General features: G+C 36.1%; 1 protein-coding gene across 2 annotated transcripts in view; it reads right to left on the reverse strand.

Moving 5' to 3' along the window:
• Positions 1–2,487: 2,487 nt before the first annotated feature.
• The window catches only part of LOC149063760 (EF-hand calcium-binding domain-containing protein 14), a 54,742-nt gene continuing 35,166 nt past the window's right edge, over positions 2,488–22,063 (reverse strand). For both annotated transcript variants that reach the window (XM_089255581.1, XM_089255582.1), the window contains exons 9-15: positions 20,060–20,197; positions 19,710–19,811; positions 18,029–18,112; positions 15,791–15,842; positions 15,510–15,602; positions 11,454–11,517; positions 2,488–3,933 (exon numbers count right to left, since the gene is read on the reverse strand). In XM_089255581.1, the coding sequence (XP_089111707.1) occupies positions 11,513–11,517; positions 15,510–15,602; positions 15,791–15,842; positions 18,029–18,112; positions 19,710–19,811; positions 20,060–20,197 (474 nt within the window). In that variant the 3' untranslated portion in view covers positions 2,488–3,933; positions 11,454–11,512. The remainder of the gene's footprint in view (positions 3,934–11,453; positions 11,518–15,509; positions 15,603–15,790; positions 15,843–18,028; positions 18,113–19,709; positions 19,812–20,059; positions 20,198–22,063) is intronic.

Here is a 22,063-nt window from a genome sequence, read left to right on the forward strand (position 1 = left end):
ATTCTGTATTTATAACTATCATTAATTATGTAATTATCACTCATTAATTCTGGAATCATTACTTCCATTAATTTTGAAATTATCAATTTCGTCAATGCTGAAAGTATCTCTTTCATTAATTCTGGAATTATCTTTAATTGCTCTCATGAAAGGAATGTCACATGCGACTCATGAAAGGAGCAAATCTAAATGAAAGAAACAGAAATGAATCGATCTGCCTGTTTTTGCTTCAAAAAATGCTTGATTAAAGCTGCGGAATTTAATTTATGTGGGCCCATAATTAATTTCAAAACATCCTAAACTATACGGATTGATGCAAGTGGATAATATAAGAAAATACGGAGACATTGATTTTCATTTTCGTGCTTGAGATATAAATAAAAAGTTGAAATCAATGTTATTGCATGGATATCAACCTCAAAAGTGGGTCTGACTAATTAATTTATATTTAATTTTCTAGACTTCGTATCTCTAAGCGAACTCAATATTTCGAAAATCGAGAATTCAATTCAATTTTTAAAATTATTGATGTGGCGGAAAACCTTACTAAATTTCTGCAATTCTTTGTTAAAATCGGCAATTTTAACATTGATCTCTATGGGAGATCGTGTTTGTTTGCACCGAATCACGTGGTCTTCCGACGAAAGATGTTGAGAGACACCTTTCTCAGCACTGCCAAGGCGGAGACCACTGACGTCAGGCTCCCTCCAGTAATATAAGCATGGCCCCCACATAGAGGGGGGGGGCTGACAGGGCTCTAGCCCTGGGGCCCGGGACGATTATAATTTTTTTTGCTTTTTCACGCTATAAATTAGCTACAGAAGGGGCCCGTTAAAAGTCTGACCGAGGGGCCCGCAAAGGATCCCAGCCTAGGGGCCCCGCTACAGGATGTGGGGGCCATGAATATAAGCTCGATGTCGTTGGGTCTTGAAAAAATTACTGAACTGGAAGTTGGATTTTTCAGGTCAGTTTATAAGCTTTGTTTATAAGGAGCAAAGGTGAATGAAGAATTTAGTTTTTTATACCTGAGCTTCGTCATCATATTCATTCCCCACAAATATTCAGTTCCGAATGGAGCGGAGGCACAGATCTTCAGCGAATAGAATAAATAATAAATATATATAAATAGAATAAATATATATCAGCAAAATAGAGCCTATAGGCAGAGATCTTCAGCTGCGTATGGAACGAAGGCAGGTATCTTGAGCTTCTAATGAAGCCGAGACAGATATCTTAGCTGCGAATAAAGCCGTGGCCTACATCTTCAGCTTCGAATGGAGTGAAGGCAGGCGGATCCGGGCGATGTGTCGGAGAAACGACTTCCTGTGTAGCTCTTTTGGATCATCCGTATTTCACGGGACAGACGAATTCCTACCATACTTATTCGGCTCTTGGGAAAGGCGATCGCTCCTCGACTTTATCCGCACTGCTTTAAGAGGAGTGCGAAATTCGAGTTGAAAAAACAAGCTTTGTCGACAAAAAAAAAAACGTGGGCAGGAGCAACACCTTCTAGAGGTATTCCTTCTTAGAAGGTATTGACAGGGGGCACCAAAAGTAGGTTCCGCACTAGTACAGATATCTTCTCGAGTCACCCCTGTTCTTAACGCATATTGGTACATCAGCCCCCCCCCCCTCCATCCTCCAGAAGCAGGGCCGCTGTGTCAGATTTCGTTACCGGATATTCATTACTCTGTAATGAATTTATAAAATATCATGGATCCCACACCCTACAGCATGGCTCCTAGGCTGGGATCCATGGTACTCCTCCAGGCCAAACTTTTCATGCCCCTCCCTCTTTGTAGTAAGTTTATAATGTGGGAAAATACACACAAAAAAACAAGATAATTATCGTCCCGTGTTTGCTCCCCTCTAGTTGCGACCCTCAGGAGCAGCGTGTCTTGTGACCAGGGCGTCGGATCAGAGGGGGTGTGTCAGCCCCGGCTGACTAAGCATCTAGTTGCAGTCCGTTCCACCCCGGGAAGTGGCATGCCTTCTTGGGGCCACGGGAAAAGATTTATTATCATGCAAAATAAGTATATTTATATTTTTTGTAAGCCCCCTATTTTCTTGAGGCAGGACTGTGGTTGCCCTAGTCCTTTTACGGGCCAGGGTCCACCCGGGAGTGGGGGGGGGTAGGGCATAGGCGGAGATAGACTTGGAAGTCGGGGGGGCACGATGTCAATTCATATATGCATATATACATAAGATCAGTCAACTTCACCTTTGACGCTGGGGGGGGGGGCAATGCTTCCCCACGGCCCCGTATCTCCGCCCATGGGGTAGGGGATCAGAATAATAGGATTTGGTGCTGTTTTTTACAGAGCATTTTTCATACAAATTATTAGGTAAGCATTTCCAGCCAGAAGGGAGGGGTGGGGCTTAAATATATCACTTTGTTCGGGTGCCAGGACCGTCTTAAAAGCACCATGGGCCCCCGGGCACCTTCTTATAACGAAATACAATGACAACAAAGCACAAAATGAAACGTTATAAATTCTAACAATTCTTTACTCATCACATAAATAAATAATAACAGCTCGACACAAATTGTTGAGATGAGATCGATGAGAAACATGTGCGAAATCATAACAAATACAAATCAAATTGTGTATCAATGGCTGAGGGGAGAAGAAAAAACTCTTGAAATGCATAGTGATCTCTCGCAAACCCCTCCTTAAAGAAAGCCTGCTAAAGAAATCTGAACTAAAACCAGTTTTACATAAACAAAATTCGGAATGCATAAATTATATTGAGAAAAAAAACCAGCGCAATGGTGCATTCTTTTCATACGCATGTTCTCGAGGTTATGGACAAACAATACAAAGATAGAGGGCGATATATATATATTTTCATATAACTTTTTTTTCTTGTATTTACACACAATAGGCGATAATAATTCATTTTACAAAATGGCAGGAATATTAAATATGTATATAGCGTATATACTGTACACACACACACACACACACACACATATATATAATATTTCTTAAATTTCCGTTAAAAGACTTCATGGATTTACAAAAAGCCAAGACATTGATTTTTCCATGATTGAATACTGTACGATATATATTTTTTTCTGAAGTAATTTCGAAACATCAGCCGATAACTCTTTCTGCGCGAGGCCAATATTATAAATGCTTTTGGAGTGTGAAGTTTAACAAGATGAACAATTATTAACATTCGCGGCTGATTATTCTTGAATATACGGACAAGGGAACGCCATACCTGCTCTTAGTGAATATGCAAAATTAACTCAAACATGCGGACTAAAAATATTTTGTGGCATACCAAAGTTCCAATGTGCTATTTTGCTTCATAATGGCTACGTGAAACTTGGTTGCCGTCTGACGACATGTTTCGTGAACTAAGGTACGATGAGACTAAAACAACTTTTCAACATCATTATGCTAAACTATTAGATTATTCACAAAATGAACATGATGATGATGAAATTATTTTAAGTAACACTGTAAAACAACTGAAAAAAAAAACCCCTCTTATTAACTCACAAGTTAGAAAAATTTCTGCGGGGTGGGGGGGGGGGGGGTTTCCACAATATGAAATTCCTATGAACATCTAAAGCAAAACATGTGCGCAAAACTAGTTTACAAAAAAAACATAATATTCTGCAACGTTCGAGTATCAACATTTATGGACTTGCAGATGACACGAATACAGAGAAGAGGGATGATGATAAACAGGTTTTAACAACGCGGGAGAGAAATCAAACGTGTCTGCTGTACAACATAAATTACAATCCACACGAAAAAGTATTCTTATATAAGCCCATGGTTCATTGACAAGTGACTGTTGATTTCTTCCCGTTTCATCAATGATAACGTTGACACTGACTTCCATATGTAGACATATGCTTTCACAGTGAAATTGAGAGTTCTACGAAGACTCTGTGGACATCTGGAGGGGGAAAAACTAGAACAAGAAAAACAGACACATATTACGCCTTTGAACATTATAGAAAATATTTATCATATAAAAACGAATTAATGAAACTTTTGTCAGAAAAGTTCCAGTTAACCCTTAGCGCGGGGAGGGGGGGGGGTGGTGGGTGTATGCATGCACTGCCCCTCTGAAAATGACGTCTTTAATTTAATTCTTTATATGGATCTGACACCAACTTAATAAAGTTGAATTTATTTTATTTTTAAAAGTAATTTAATAAATTAGAAAAGAAAAATTCTCGGAAGCATTGATTAAAAAAAAAAATCCCGTAAAATGCAGGTCATATGGCCAAGTTCGGCAGCGCTTTCCCATGGAGAGCTCTCTATTTTTTCCTCTTTGGCCGCTTTTCGTCATTCACCGTATGAAATACCCTTTGGTAGTATACAAACCAGAGGAGGGAGAAAGGCGGATGGTTAGTACAAGGTTATTACACTCATTTTAGGCGTGTAAAAAAAAAGTGCCACGAATACTCATGCTGCCATATATCTACTTTATTTTAAATCAAATGTATCTTGTAAGTTAGAATATATTTGAATAAAAAAAATATATATTTTTATAACTTTATCATAGAAATTTATACACCTTTTAAATTAGAGTATAATATTGAAGCGTCTGTCCGGATCTTTTTTTGTAGGGTTCAGTTTTTGTGAAAATTTCCTTTATTTTTGTGAAAAATAAGTAGTTTTGCGGGAAGCGAAGTAATTTAGTCAATCTACACAAAAGAAATGAAATTCAAAATTTATGGTTTCATTAATTTTTATTTTTGTGAAGGTCCAGAATTTTGTGAAGGGTCCGCAAAAACGGGCCCAAATTTTTGGCTGGGCATCGACCCCTGATATTGGAAGAGTATGAATTTTCACAATTGGCAAAAACCATTGCAGATGGCAACTGCTAAACTTAACTGATGATTTTCAATGTTGTTAAGACATCGCTTAAGCTCACTGCGTAAACTATTTACAAATGTTGCATTGATATAGAGCAGAGTTTCTTAACCTTTTCTTACTTGCGGAACCCTTTTCAGTATATAATTTCTTTGGCGGAGCCCTGTTTGACTCGAGGAGCCCTTTTTTGTACTTAATTTTTATGGCAGAACCTTGTAGGCATCTCTTATTTACTTATCTATCGAATTTACTGATTCATTTTATTTTCCTCGAGCCGCCACGGAGTCCCTGGGAGGTACACACGGAGCACCGGTTGAGAACCGCTGATATAGAGCATTATTATTTTTGTACTGCATAGGTATACAGATAATGTGAAAAATAATTTTAACAAAAATAAAAGTTTTTAATGCAATGAATGAATGAATGCCAGGGGCTCTGCCACCAGACTTATCCCGTTGCCGAGATCTCTTCCAGCCAAGCTTTGTGGCAGAGTCTGGAGCAAAGTATGAGCACCTAACGGTCTGAATGTGTATCTGATGTTGTGTGTGTCTGATTTTTCAGTGCTGCCATCTATACTTCAAACTGTGTGTGAAGTGTAATGACTGAATATTTGTAGTGTTGTAGGCTTGTTCCTCTCTGTGGCGAGACTTTTTAATGTGGAGAACCGCTCGCAATTCCCGCCTCGAAGTTCGGAACCACAGAAATTTTCAATGCAGTGCAATACTTTACTAATTGTAAATAGTACATGTACCCAGGCATGGAACTAGGGGGGGGGGGCAGAGAGGGTGATTGCCCTGGGCGGAACAATTTAGACTGTGTTCTTTTTTTTATTCTATTGGATCTATGAAAGTGACACCTATCTTCCATGAAAGAAAAACAAAATCTAACCTGTTGCTAAATTCCCCCCCCCCCCAGCATGCTACTTGCAGCCAAAGGCTTAAATATGTCTATTCACACACACACACACATAGTCACTGCCTATCTTCATTCCGAGATCTATATGTCATCTCAATTAAAAAGTGTTCTTCCCTCTATTAGCCCATTCACACTAAGGCGCAGTTTAGAATTCAATACTAATACACTACATAGTCACACAATTTGGAGTTTAGACATTTTCTGAATGTCTTTCATGATGCTGCGAGGCCGAACTGAAAAACTAAGGAACTTTTGGAATCGCAGTCGAAATTCGGGGGAATGTCAGAATTTTTCTGAAGTCTCAGAGATGGAACAGAAATTTAGGAGCCTCCAGGAAAATCCGGATGACTTGGGAACTATGTGTTTCAGTGATGGATCGCTTGGATCAGAGATGAGTTGTAGCTGATGTGTGAATATAGACCTTAATAATAGTACTGTGTGAGGCATTTGAATGATAACGTTTCTACATGGTAGATCTCATTCTCAGCAGTGAATTGTTCACTTCCAAAAGATCAAGTGGCTAGCATTCAGCATCCTGTTACAAAAACTCATTGATATGACACATATAAATGGATCAAATGAAAATGGAACAGGAGTCACAGGATGAAATGGCGTACGTTATTTCAAATTTAATATCTAAAGCTATACATAAGCACTTGTCCCATTATTTCAAAGCGGTGAATAGCCTGCTCGTAGAGGCCTTTTGGCCGAGATCAGAACCAATGTTTGTGTGTGTGTCGACCATTATTCATGATTTCACTGTCCGAGTAAAAACAGCGAACCTTCAATACCTTTTCAGCAGACCAAAGATGTGAAAGTGACATGGCAATAGATCTGGGTTATACAGTGGGTATTCCAACACTGTTCACAGAAACTTTGCCAAACTATGTGTAAGAGAAGTCTGTGGCTGCACGTTGTCATGCAGCAAAACCACTCCAGTGGACTGGACAATAGGACAAGCCGTTTGGCCTTGATTGCTGCACACAAACGGTAAAGGGTGTTGATTGTTTGACGCCGATCCAGGAACTAAAGAAGCAGTCCTTCCTGGGATTCATCAAGCATCACTTGGTGAAACAGTCGGACAAGTGTTTGTGTAACTGCGGAGATTACATTTGAAATAAACTACAGTGATATCTCACCTATGCGTCAGTACAAGGTGCAACGTATCTATAGACCACTGGCAGAAAAGTCCTTTGTCTAGTCATTTTTTAAATACAATAATCTTGTCATGCCATCCGGGATCGATCTGTATGATCGTGTGCCGCCGATCGCGGCTGGTAGGTGTTGCCGGGTTTTCAATGTTTACATTTGTATTGTAGCCAGATTCTGAATGTAATGACTGTATAATATTGTTTTATTATGTCAAAGTATGCAAATGAGATTTTTCTGTCAAAAAATATTATGCTGATTCGAGTGTCGTATAGTCTCGAAGCTTATTGGTTCTTGTGATAGTGTGAGACAGGAAATTTCCCTTCATATACCATTTCATTCTACGTCCTCCTGTGTTCTTTTGTTGCCATGCTTTGATAAACCTGCTGGGTGCTTTGGCACCTCCTAATTCACTGTACTTCTTGTTCTGGTGGCCACCGCCCTGTCTGTATCCATCATAACTGGAAAGTTGACGTAAAATTCCTTGCAAAAGCTTGTATCGATGCCTCCGCTGTGACAGGATCTTGCTAACTGAGAGATGACTTCACTATCATACACTCTCTATCAACAATGTTCCTGTGGGACTCTCACCTTAAGGAGATGTTCATCCACTTGGACTGTTCAACTGAATAATGTACTAGTTCCGGTGAAAAAAGGAATCCCTGAAAAGTGTCTAGCTGGACCGATTGGGTGAGAACAATCAAAATTACTAACTGTAACATTTTTAACGCTAAAAACTCTAAAAGGACTGTTCCATTGAGTTATCTGAAAATTTCCAATTGTTTATTTTTTGTTGCAACTTAAACATTTGACCTTTTCAATAAATGTTGTAAGCGGAAAATTGTTGTCAGTCATTCTTTATTGTGATCCGCTGACGACTCATATTGGGAAATAAAAAAACACTTACACGGAATGTACTAGATTTATACAAAGGGATCAAGGGAAAAAATTCATATGTGAGAAAAGCGAATAAGCATTATTTACATCTTTATATCTTTTGACTGTGAGTGCAGGAAATTGTCTTTATAACTGGGAGAGGGTGTATAAGTGAGCAGGGGAGTCAGAAGTGTTTCGAAACTGTGGGTGCTCATCTTTAGTTTTATATCGGAAATTTTTAATTTCTGTATCAATTCTGGGGGTGCTCGGATCCATGTCACAAATTACCGTGGGTGCTGGAGCACCCACAGCTCTGACGGCGCTGTAAGTGAGACATCACCAGGGGCGGCTCGTGCCCCCCCCCCCTGGAAATTTCAAGTCATTAATTCAATTATTCAAATGGATTTGGTACCAACTTAATACCATTGAATTTCTCTTTTTTTCAAACGAATTTGATTAATTGGAAAAGAATATTTTCAGAAGCACTAATAAAAAGAAAAGTGTCATAAATTACTGATCATATGATCAAACTTTGGAAGTGCTTTTCATGGAGAGAGCTTTGCATTCTTCTTTCCTCTTTGGCCACTTTACATTGTGTGCCAATATGAGATACCCTTTAGAAGTAGAAATACAAGAGAAGGGGAAAAAGGGAGATAATTAGCCCAGGTTATTAGGCTTGTTTTGGCCACGCTAAAAAGGCGGCCCAAATACTGATGTTGCCATCTATCTCCTATCTTTTAAATCTGTTGTATCTTTTACATTAGAATATATTTTGTAACTTTATCATAAAATTTTTAGACACCTATTAAATTAGAGTATAACATTGGAAGAAGAGTATAAATTTTCACAATTTGCACAAAACCATTGCCGATGGTAAACTTAAATGATTTCCAACGTTCTTAAGATATCGATTAAGCTCACACTATGCAAACTATTTACATAAATGTTGTGTTGATAGAGCATTATTATTTTTGCACTGCATAGATATACAGATAATGTGATAAATAACTTAATAATGTAAAAAAAAGTTTTCAATGCAGTGCAATACTTCAATAACTGTAAATACGTATACTTGACTTGACTACATATTTTCACCGATAAATGGCAGTAATTTTTGGGGAATGCGCACCCTCTAAAATATCCAACCACGAGAAGCCACTGGGCTTCACTGTACATCATTTCATTCTATGGCTCCGTTCAGTTTTCATTTGCAGGGCTCCCACTCAAAAAATGAAAAAAAGTAGGGAAACACAGGACTAAAAAGTAGGATGGGGGAGGGTAACCCCCTTAGACAACATAATCATAGCATAATGGGAAAAAATCCGTAAAAAAATTTTTTTTTGCAAAAAAAAATAATTTTAAATTGAAAAAAAAAAAATTCTGAATTAACTTCATAGCACTATTTCAGTTTCCTATAAGATTGACTCAAGCCAAAGCAAAATGACAAATGACTTCGTTACAAAACCAATTTTTGGCCAAAACAGTGTACTAGCAACCACAGATAATTTTTTGCTCTCTCCCCCCCATATATATTACATTCTTTTTTTTTGGAGTCTTCCAAAGTGCACAGCTTGTCAACTCTCTTCAACAAGGCACAGCATATTTTGAAGATGTACGTTTTTTAAGAATGACGCTCCTTCGAGACCACTTTCGAAAGCACAGTGCAAAATGTGTAGGTTACAAGATCCGATGTAAATAAGGCAAGGTGAACCTGTTTTACTGCGTTGTCCATCATTTTTTAAAGGGATTTGTTCACATTTTACTGTTCAATGCCAGTGTAATCATTTTTGACAAATGCAAATTGCACTTCCATTTCTAGCTCTTTGCTCAGCATTGTAAATATTGTTTATGGCTCTTCATGCCTTAAAAATACAGAAGACAACTGAATGTTATTGGGTAGCATCAGAATCACCAAACCTAGAATAGGCCTATGTATCCGACTGGTTTGAAATGCAAACTGTTGTTTCACCTATTTGCACCATAATTTTGAATGATGAAAGTTACTGTCCAAGACCATGAAGTAATAAATACAAAATTATTTTTCCATCCAGACAGAAGTTTTTAATGACTACTATACTTGTTGAACCCTCGAACTAAGCAAATGAAAAATTAATCAAATCATCCACATACACCCCCCCCCCTCCAAATTACCTTGAAAATGATTCAATTTCTGCTTTGGCAGAATCATTAATTGCATTCTTCAACATTTGTAATATTTGGCAATATATCAATGATTTCCTGCTCAATTAAAATCAATTACACAAATTTTGTCGATAGGATTTGGTAAAAAAGTAGGACAAAAACTAGAGAGTAGGACAAAACCGAGAAAGTAAGACAAAAGTAGGACATTTTACCAATAAGTAAAAAAAGTATGATGAGTGGGAGCCCTGCATTTGATCCACTCTAAAATTTTACACAACACAGTTTTCTGCTGTTGTGTAGGCAAATATGCAATTGCCAAAAATATTGTAATGAAAACCATAAAACTGATAAAATGAATTATGGTTGCAAAAAGAAATTTTGATCGAGAAAAGATGGTGCTTCAAATGATAAAAACTGGAAAATGACTCGTAAACTCATTTTTTTAAAAAAGCAAAATTAAAGAAAAACATTTTTTAAATGAGAAACAGGGAAATTCAAAAATTCAATTCAAATTAAAACTCCCAATTAGAATTATATCTTATACAACTTATAATGTATTGCTATACCCCCAGCGCAAAGGTCTGATAATCTAGTCATATTTTTTTATGTAATCAATGTTTCTGAATTGGAATATATGATTACTTACTTTTTCCCCGCAATGTTTGCTCTTTATATTCCACTTAAAACTGACTGCTTATTGCGATATCACTGATCTGTCTGATGATGTAATATTCTTGCCAAATTTACATATTATAGTTTGAAGGTAAGGTACAAGGAATTACGCAAATTTCTTTTGTGACATCAGATTTTTTTCATCTAAAGACGATCAATTAATCCAAAAACTTCTTTGTTCAACCCTTTAAGTGGCAATTAGAAATGACTAAACCTCCCCATTTTTTTTTAATAAAGTAGGCTTACTCCAAATTTTTCAGCAAGTGCAAACTAAGGGGTACAGGGAAAAGTGTTCCATTGAGAAATCAACTTCATAAACACCTGGGCTTGTCAATGCTGAAATAAGAGGATTTCCTCTTGTGTGCTCTGCTTCATCAACATCAGCCACTTCTCTGAGAGCTTAACGACCGTCTTCTCTCCACCCTCAGTGTCACTGAGAGTAACCGGAACTACAATTTCATGTGCATTGGCGAATATTCACAAGTTGAGGAAGTCTGCGAATCAGCTGATAACATAGTCAATGAATGATCAACAGGCAGACATAGAGATTGAATGTACATAAAGGAACTAGTCCGGACATTTGGTGGGAAATTTCTGATTTAATCACGAGCCGTATATTTTCAGTTTTTTGAATATTGAGATAGAATTTAATTGTGAAAACTTTAGATATTTAGCAAAGACTTGAATCGTAACGACTTTAAACAGAAATTTGATGTGAATTTAACTTGAATAAGTAATCTTTGAGAAAAAATTGAATTTTGGTGTCTGCAAATATTTATTTGGATACACAAAAAAAAGAATCTTAGAGTGCATAAAGCATTGCAAACTGCAAAGACTATAAAAAAATAAACTCACAGATTTCAACAAAAACAATCTTTTGTGCCGTTTCAAATCACTGCAAAGCATCCAGATACTTAAGCTAAGTGGGGGAAGAAAAATAACAAACATTAGAGAATGAACAACAGTTTTTAATGAGATGAAAAAATTGATTCCAGGGAGAGGAATCCCCCCCCCCCCTTTCAGCTGGTAAATTGAAACATTTTAACCAGGATTGCTGCATTATAGAATTTTTGCTCCTAGGCCAAAATCATTTGTAGCCAAACCAACATGCCTTCTGGCAACATTGAGCAAATGAGAGCTTGTTATTTGCAAAATTTTAAGTTACTTGCCAAATAAAAAAACTAGTTTCACAGCGATTTGGCAGAATAGGATTCAGCAGCAGAAGCCCTGGTTTCAAAATATGTAAGAGGGGAAATAAAATATCTTACATAAATCAAATAATATAATTCATTTGATAAACCATGGCAACTATGAAGCCAAGTTTCATGAAATCTAATGAGACTAAAGGGTCTTCAATCTTTCACTGCTGAAGATATTGAAAATTTTGAAGCCCACCGGCAAACAAGCTTATTAATCAAATGTTATACAGCCAAAATCAAGCAGTAAAGTCAACAGTTAATCCCTAGAATACACCGGTGAATGAGGTCTTCCAGAGGTGCCTTCGATACAGATGATCTGCAAGTAGAAAGTATCATTCGAAACAGAGGTAGACATGTGTAGAACGATTCTTCCAAGTAGCGACACCACCTATCAATGAATTTTTGTAATAAATACGGGGTGTCTATATTTTATTTAACAAATGGAGTAATCATCATGCGAGATGCCTATTTTCTGAACATTGTGCCACTTGGACCAGTAGAACGCTCTCCACAAACCTCTGAGTTGGGGAAAGTTCCAGAACAGAGGTCAGCTAATTTCGATAACCCTGTATATGGACACATATTCAATACTCATATGTTAGAAATATAAGGTTCCCTTGCCCCAGGTGGTCTCAATGCTTTGGTACAGCCCAGAAACCTCTGGTGCGTAAGGAGCAATCAAACAGATTTATGACTTTTGAGAGAATGTAAATTGATACGCCTGTTACTTCAAAGTCGAGGGTAAAGAGAGTTCAATATAATTTTATCCAGGAGTCTGTGTCGGAAGAGCACTTCCTGCTAATCATATACCAGTATGACAAAATTGTAACTGAGTCCACGTAAGAATCTGATTTCTTTTTATCACTGCGTAACAACACATTGATATAATATCCCTAGTTCAGTGTGTCACTCCAGACAAAATATGCAACAAACATAGGACTATACAAAGGTTTTTAACAGCTGGCCAATGCAAAAATAGATTTAGGAAACAGAGAAAATTAAAATTCAATTCAGTGTGCATGAGCTTTAAGGAAAGATTGAAATTTGTTGCCTTTGTAGTCTAGTGCACTCACACAGCAAGCGCAAGGAGATGGGTTCCATTCCAGGCATAGGCAGTTTAATTTTCTCTTTCCTAAATTTATCTTCACATTGGCCAGCAGTTAAAAACATTCTTATGGATAGTGGCGTTATCCTTTGTTTAAGCATAGGACCTGGGGCCGGAACTGGGGGGGGGGGGGGGAGCAACTGCCCTGGATGACAATTTTAGGTGGGAATAAAGAAAACGTTATAAATTATCAAATTTTGAGATTGTGGGGAAGCAAAATCATATTTTCTGCCCCCACAATCTCAAATCATATTTTCTGCCCTGCATAGGACTACAACATATGTCGGCTGAACAGCATGTTGTAACATTACGACATACACTAATGCTCAAAAGTTAAGCAAAGAAAACCAAAAATGTTAATCCAAGCATATGTTTCAATCCTTTTTTTGTTTGAGTTCACACAGATCATAGGGTGAAGAAAAGGACACTCTTTGGTGAAATTACAAAAAAATAGGAAATCCAAAATCAATCGAATAACTGGCATAGAAAAGAACAATCATATACCGAGCCACAAAAAGTTCAATGGAGAAGGTCCTCAATATGGGATATGGCCATCTATGCTTATTGCACAGGCTCGACAACATCTTTTCATACCAATAACAAGATTATAAATGTCGTTTTGTTGTATCAGGGTTAGTTTATGAGAAAGACTTGCTCCCAGCTCAAAGAGGCTTTGGGAATGGTTATGGAGAGCAGTTGATCGTTTTCTATGGATGTCTAATATATTCTCTATTGGGTTCAAGTCAAAAGAAATGAGTGGCTCTTCTATACGAGTCACTATTTCAGACTTAACCTTAATAGTCAACAACAAACTGTGTTAACTTTTGCATTATTGTCAATAAACATGGCATTAGGTCCTGAGACAGAAAGAAATAGTGTGAGCATATGGTGCAAGGATGCCATCCATGAGTGGAGATACAGAGGAATGCCCCCCAGCGTCAAAGGTAAAACTGACTGATCTAATGTATTTGCATATATATGAATTGCCATCATCATCATCATGGGGCCCCCAGACTTTCAAGTCCATCTCTGTCTATGATGCCATCTTAATAGCGTACTTCCATATCTGAACCTCTAGTGGAGATATGAAAGTCTATGTGGGCACCAATAGCAATTTCTGCCCAGACCATCATACTGTTACAATGGAGAACTATCAGTTTGTTGCTCAACTTTTCAGTGCAGATGAAATGATTTGAAGATAAAAACATTTATGTCCACTAATTATCACTAATGCACATATTGTAACTCTTGCATCCTGAGTTTCAAGAATAATTTACCGTAAAACGTTTGGAATCACAACTAGATCAGAATGCAAGTGGATAGAAGAGCACAACCCCAACCATAGGAGAAGGGTCTACAAGACTTTTCAATTCAGAACACCATCTTTGCTATCATTAGGAGAAGAGCGCTGACACAGTTACTCAAACCCACATGCTTCTACTTCATTTCACATCACACTGATTTCTGAATGTCAATCAATACCTTGCAAGTGAGAAATTAGAAAATTATTGAGTAACAGGTTGAAAATTTCTGCCGCAGATCCATCCATTACAGTTTCACTCTTGGAAGGTGTGACTAGCAGCCAAGAAGTCTGTGTCCAGATATGTATTAGTATAATGAAATCCCTCTTAACAATTAACCCTTTCTTTTATGGCCAAATAGTAATTTCCCCTTGTATAATAAAAGTATGCATTTCCAACTCATGGTTAACGTCATATCTCTTTTATGGACAAATTTTAATTTTGTCTTGCTGGTGTCTGCAAAAGAAAGGCTTTACTGTACATATAGTCATCTATTGACAAATTAACAGTGTCAAAAAATGGATGATTTTTTTAATGTTGCAAGTTTTCTGTCCAATGTATGGCAAGATTCTTTTTTTACAGAGTGCTTAGGTAACAAGGAGTATGACATTTCACTGATGAACCGTTGGTCATAGCGGCATACTTCCAATCAGAAAAAGTATCCAAATAAGGTATAGTACATTGTCATTCATGTTGCAAGGAGTTGTAGAGAGTTATTAAAATAAAAAAAAAATTAACTTTTGTACAGTCCCTGTGTGCCCCAAAAACCAATTGTAGAAAGTTGTTGCTCTGTCTTTCCTGATGCCAACAGAAAAAAAGTTCCATGTTTCAAAGTGCAATACTTGATGAGATATTCAAATTCAAAAAATATAGGAAAGTTGGGTAAAAACTGCTCTAAATGCGGGAAAACTGTTTTACCTGTATTTAATTATGTTTTCCCAAATTTCCTTCGTTTCTCGAATATCTCAGTGAATATTGCACTTAGAAACATGGAATTGTTTTTGTTGGCCTCCGAAGAGACAGGACAACTTTCTAACTGGGTTTTTTGGGACATAATTGGACTGCATAAAGAGTTACTTTTTTATTTTAATAACTCTACAACCCCTTGCAACATGAATAACATATCTAAGTACTATACCTTATTTGGATACTTTTTCTAATTGGAAGTATTCTTCTAGGACCAATGGTTCACCAGTAAAATGTCATATGCCCTGTTACCTATGCACCCTGTATATTACCAATTAATGCGGATCAATACATCATGAATATATCACACAAACATATAGGAATCATAAACATATATTACCGTTGGTTGATGGAGCAATGGTGGGTGTATCATCTTCATCATTATTAGAAACAGTATCAAGAGTATCTATGACACTGGGTGACTGACTTGGTCCTGAAAGAAATCACCAGAATGAAATATATTTTTGGCAGTCTGCGATTGTTTTAATCATGTTTACAAAGAATTGTGCATGAATTGATATTTATTTTTTAAAAAATCTTTAATTTGATGAAATGAAAAAATAAAAACCCCTACATAGCTTTCCTGCAATAGAAGTGAGCAAGGTAATCAAAATAACGTACCGATATCGGATGCTGCTGTAAGCACGGCTTGACTATTATCCTTCCTTTCAAGCTGAAACAAATAATGTTCATGTTAAACAATCTATTGATGTTGATAACAAATAATATCAAGACTAATGATAAATCTTTATTGTGCATTAGGTTGGAGCCCACTCCAAATAATATCCAAATTTTGCACACATAGGTGGGAGAGGAGAATAGCTTGATACCTCATTTGATATTCAACAATTCCAGATTATGAGGAAAGCGGCAGCCAATAAGTACAAAAACAAGTAAAATATTCTTATCTTCTCAACAGCCTATAGTTATGAATTAATTATTCAACTCACGAATAACGATCACCTTGCACATCTGCTCTCACATATAAACTTAAACAGATACGCTGCAGCAAAATCTGTACATACAACCTTAGCATACATTATTTTCTGTTTGAGACAAGTTTCTGTTCTATAAAGGGGCACATGAAATGATCAGTTATAATTTAATGATATGCAATTCTTAAATTTTAAGAAAATTCTCCTGTATATATAAATTTGCCACTCAATTTTACTAACAAACACATTTTTACACACTAGATCACTTGTCCCAACAAATACAGTAAAACCTCTATTTTGCGGACACCCTCAGAAATTTTTTTTTCCCTCTCGCTACCCACTTCCAAAAATTAAGAGTGTTTTCAAACTAGAAAAGGAGTGACAAACGCAACTTCCCATTTTCCAACTGAAGGGACAAACATCTGCATTTGGCCAGAAAATTTTCCCATTTCACAAGGATTTCTTCCCTTCTTCAAACGGACTAAATGCAGCCAAATCCTGTTATGACAAACAAACTCACCCACTGTCCTTGACCCACCCCAAAGGATATCCAGGTAATCATAAATAGGATGCCACCATCCCTCTCAGTACAGATTTGACAGGGCGAGACAGAAATAAATTTCATAATGAGAGTCAGTGGAGCTGGATTCGAGGGGTGGTGTCAACCCTCTTAATTGAAACTCCAAGAGAATGGAGAAATCTCTTCGTAATAACGAAATTTTGTTATACAGGAATTCCAGATATTTATGTTGTTCCTAAGTAAACTTATCTGGTGGAATCAGAAAAGTTTTCATTAAAACCAGATTTTCGCTATAACTGTATTCGTTAAAAAGGGAATAGACTGTATGACCTTTGCATTAAATAATGTCTGTCTCTTGGAGAGGTTTAACCTTAACTGAAGAAAACCGGTTATTTACAAAACCATCTGTTGATTCCACTTAAGACAAGTTTAAGTTTTGTGAAAGCCCTTGTCTTGTCCCGGTCTTACCATATTTCAAGAAAGAATTTAGGTCGAGCAATAACTTGATATTGAACAGAAACATAACATACATTGGCATTTCAGAATTTGTTCCATGAATGTGCTCATAAACTGAAACAATCATTTATCGAATCAAACTTCCCCATAAAAAATAATAGAAACTGAAATGATTCATTCACATTTGCGCACCACCCATTACCCTTTTCAAAGATACAGAGAGATGGACATGACCGCCCAGGAAGACTATCTAAGAGTTGGTTTGCATTCTTTCCCAAATGGTTGGACAGTCTCAGAGAGCAAACATACAGTACAGGTTGATCTAATTCAAATTATGGTATTTTTTGTTCTCGCTTGCATTAACATCTAACAAGAAAGTGAGATGGTCTTTAATGGGCTTGTGCTATGAATGTCATTCCTGTAGTCAATGATGCCTTAATGAATGCACCCAAATCAAACAAGGGCCCTAAACGATTGAAGGGTTTCATTAATACAGATATGAATACAATATATAGTTTCCAATTGTGGGTCTTTCATTAAAATAATAGAAAGCAGCCCCGAAAAAATGCTCAAGCTGAACTTTTAACTCGTTAAGACGGCCTTGCCTCCACTTTTTGGCCTTTTAGTTGTGATCACTTGATGTTTGACAAACAAGGCAAATACACAAAGCCTCATAGACTGATGCTCATTTGAGAGCCTTTGGTATATGTAATACTCATATTGAGAGAAATATTCATCAAACCAAAATATTGAAAACTTTTTTAATTATTGCTAGTCTTGCAAATCATTTGTAGGCTAAAATGTTACTGTAGAATAAAAATAATTTGCGAGCCATTCAAATAAAAAATTAGATATTTTGTAAGACACTGACCATTGACAGGCTCAAAGTGTGAAAAAAAAAGCATGAGATAAAGATCATAGCAAATTTAAGTCAGCAAATATTAATACCGTTGATGGTGACCCCATATCTTTCTGTAGATCAGCTTTTTCACTTCCTTTCAACTTTGAGACAAGTGCATTGAGATTATCTGCCTGTAAATAAAATGAATGTCGTAACTCAATCAACCTGAATAAATACGATATTGAAAGCTTGAAAAATACTATGAATGGGGGAATAGCGAACGATCACAGAAATAATAAAAATTACTACAACATGCAACAGAAAATTTTTTGGAACAGATAATCCACACTCCCAATAACAGATATGAAAAAAAAATTGTAATAATAAAACAAGGTTGTTGCAACTTCAACTATGATAATTTTAATGAAAATCTAAATCACAAGACCTATGGGTTGAACCAGGGCCAGCACTAGGGGAGGGGGGCAACTGACCCGGGTGGCAATTTTGGGTGGAATCAAAGAACATTATTACAAAATTATCAAACTTTAAAGTTGTGAGTGGCAAAAATCCCAGGTTCAGACTCAAACTTGGGTTACAGGGGCGTACAAATCCTCTTGCAGCCTAATTATAAATGCACTTATTGGTTCATTGGTTTCACTGATTTCAAAAAACAAACAGTCCCATGAGTCACAAAGCTGATCTTTGCAGATTTTGGGTCGTAGCTGAAAAAGGTTAAGAACCTGCGATCTAAATTACAAAATGATTTAATGAAAATCGTTCGATTCAAGAAGGGACCAGTAAAATATATTCAATTTCTTTTTTCATTAATCCAAGTGTTTAGTAAGGGTGGCTCTGAAAGGATTGGGAGGAGCCATCTTATGTTCAGGCCAATGCACTATTTGTACTAAATGACAAAATATAATGACAGATTATGCCAGTCCCCTCTCCATGAGAAGTACAGTCATACATCAGTTAACAAAGATAATTCTCATTCAAGAATAACATTTGTAAGCTGAAACACGATTTCCCATAGGTTTCTATGGAAAATCCTTCCAGATACAAAGAAAAATTAGATGAACAATTTTATAAAACAATAAGTAGTATTCTGAAAAAAGACAAAACTGATAGGAGGCCGAGATGAGCAACTTCACAATTGTATGAAGGAGGATTTGCAAGAAGATATGATACCAAAGATGTTTTTATTTCACAATACATTAATGGCCCAGTCAGCTCCATAAGGGTCCTCTAATATGACCTTGTCAAATCATTTCCGTGCATTATACTTAAACATCTCTTCATCTGCTTGCACAGATAAAAAAGAAGAATCTGGACATTCTAGCAGAATGTCTAGATCGTTCAATTTCATGCTAAGAGTCTTGCACTGAAAGAACATGTGCACTGGAAACAGTACATTTTTAATGCACTTCTAATTTCATAATAACTCATTTTGCATAAAATGAATCAAAAGTTTCTGGAAGAGGAAATAGAGGTGTATCTGGAAAGTGAATCTGAGGCAGATATAAATTAATCGGGCTTGAAAGACAGTAATTCTGATGATGGTTGTGTGAAAATTCAGCAAACGATGCTGCTCTGTTATGTGAGTGTGTGCATTATGTCAACTAAAATGCTCATTAGCCAAATCTGCATTTGTAAGGTATATCTGTATTCACGGTAGAAATATAGTGGGGAAAAAATCTTTATCTTAGTTAGCTGAAAAATTTGTTAGCTTAGGTATAACTATCTCAAAAACAACAGAGTGACAGGAGAAATGACAAAAATGTTTCTTACTTCTTCCTTTAAGAGTTGCTGGCATGTGTCATTAAAAAGGTGAGCAAATATTTCTTCCGCTTTATCCTCAGTCACAGGCTCCAGCAATGGCGTATGGCTGAACTGCAGAAACAAATAGAGTAAAAAAAGAGAATATAATTCAACATATTTCATTCATCAACTCGAGCTTGAGAGTTTAACTGAAACCAGAAACACCAAACCTTTAAAATAAATCATACGACTCATATCTGACAAAATCAGTTATTTTGAAAAGAAATTATAAAACAAAACATAAGTTTATATATATATATGCATCATTTAACACTCTATAAACAGGGGAAGACGCAAAATGCAGGAGTTATTGTATATACCTGATTAGTCAAGCCCCTGAGCAGTACTAAAACATTCTGAGCACGTTGCATCATTTCTACTGAAACAGAGCCTTGATGGAATGAGGATGAATTGATTCGGAATCCTGAATTCACTATACCGACAACCGAATCTACAATCTGACAAAAAAAGGTCATACAAATACATCAAAGTTGTGAAGGAAAACATTAATTCCACATCAGTCATAACAGCCAGAAAATGTAATTGGAATATGAATGTAAAAAGACATTCTATTTTTAAAACATCAACTACAAATTTGACACGTTCATTGTTTCCATCAGTTTTGATTCAAACAAGACATACAGTAACATCTTGCAGCAGTGAAAAAAAAACTAGTATTTGCTGGTATTAATCATTGCTCCTTGCACTCAGGACAAAATAAAATGAGAAAATTAACAAGTATTAACATACAAATTGGATAAGTAGGCTAATATACCCTTCACTGCACCATGTTGTTTACTTTTAGCCACCAATCATATGGAAAAAATCAGTGGCATCAGAGCCAAGGGATTGCCCCCATAGAACACACACAGAATTTTGAAGCCTGGGGACAAGCATTACCAAAATTAATTCAGAAATCAAAATCCTTCCCATAAAAATTAAGCCAAGCACCCAATGGTCTGGGATAATTCTGCCATCCCTGAAAAAAAGCAGTGTTTCATTGCGCTGGATATTTTTGCTTGTAAAAAATGAAATTTCGAACATCATTATGTGCAGATTTTATCTCAAACTCAACATACTATTCACAGAATTTATCTGGAAATCCTTGTTGTAAAAAAGTATGAGTCTACAGTGTTCTGAATGGTATTAGCCCTTCAAGTAGGCAAAAACATTCATAGAAGAGCAATTAAAAACTTCGGCTGCTATCACACTAGCTATTGATTGATGACAACTGATGTCGAGGAAGTGTGTGTGATGTGTGTAACGAGAAAACTGGATATCTCGGTCGTTCATGAAAAGTCGGAATCAGTAAAAGATAAAAATTTTAACATTTTGATTGAAGAACTGAACATGCCTTGTACGGCTATGGAAAGGTGAACCATTGGTTATAAAAATGTATTTTCAATTAGAAAAAAGTATCCAAATAACATCTATTTTAGATACGCCATTCATTTTATTAAAGCCATACACATGTACAGAGATCCAAAATTTTATTTTTTATATAGTCTCCGTCTAACTTTTAATTAAATACTTAAAAAGTTGTTGCCCTGACTCTCTTGAGCCAAACAAAAATAATATTCAATGTTTCTAAGTGCAATATTAACCAAGATATTACTCGTTATGAGTTAAGGGAACACCTAAGAATTTTGAAAGGTTTTGATAAGTATTTTTCTCAAGTTTGTCCCTTGATACAGCAGTTCTCAACCTTTTTGGACTCGCAGAACCCTTTTTAGTACATAATTTCTATAGCAGAGCTCCGTAGGTTTTTTAAAATTAATTTATTAAATTTACTGATTTATTTTATTCTTCTCTAGTCACTGCGGAGCTCCTAAGAAGTGCACGCGGAGCCCCAAGGGTTCTGCAGAGCACCAGTTGAGAATCACTGTCTTGATATATGCTATTCTTTCCCTCATTTTTAGCTTTTTTGAATTCAAATTATCTCTCATTCAACCATAATTTTAAAAATCCTCCATGACTTTATTAAAATTCGCACTTCCCATATCATAATAAAATCATCACTTACATGCAATAATTATACTATTGATTATATTACAATATATGATTATATTACAATATATGATTATATTACAATATATGATTATATTGATACTGTAATATTATCATTGATTATATTACAATATATGATTATATTGATACTGTAATATTATCATTGATTATATTACAATATATGATTATATTGATACTGTAATATTATAATTGACTATATTGATACTGTAATATTATAATTGACTATATTGATACTGTAATATTATAATTGACTATATTGATACTGTAATATTATAATTGACTATATTGATACTGTA

The sequence above is a fragment of the Pholcus phalangioides genome, unplaced genomic scaffold, assembly GCF_987345545.1.
Source record: "Pholcus phalangioides strain wild (caught in Gottingen) unplaced genomic scaffold, Ppha-v1.0 ptg000043l_1, whole genome shotgun sequence".
Classification (NCBI taxonomy): Eukaryota; Metazoa; Arthropoda; class Arachnida; order Araneae; family Pholcidae; genus Pholcus; species Pholcus phalangioides.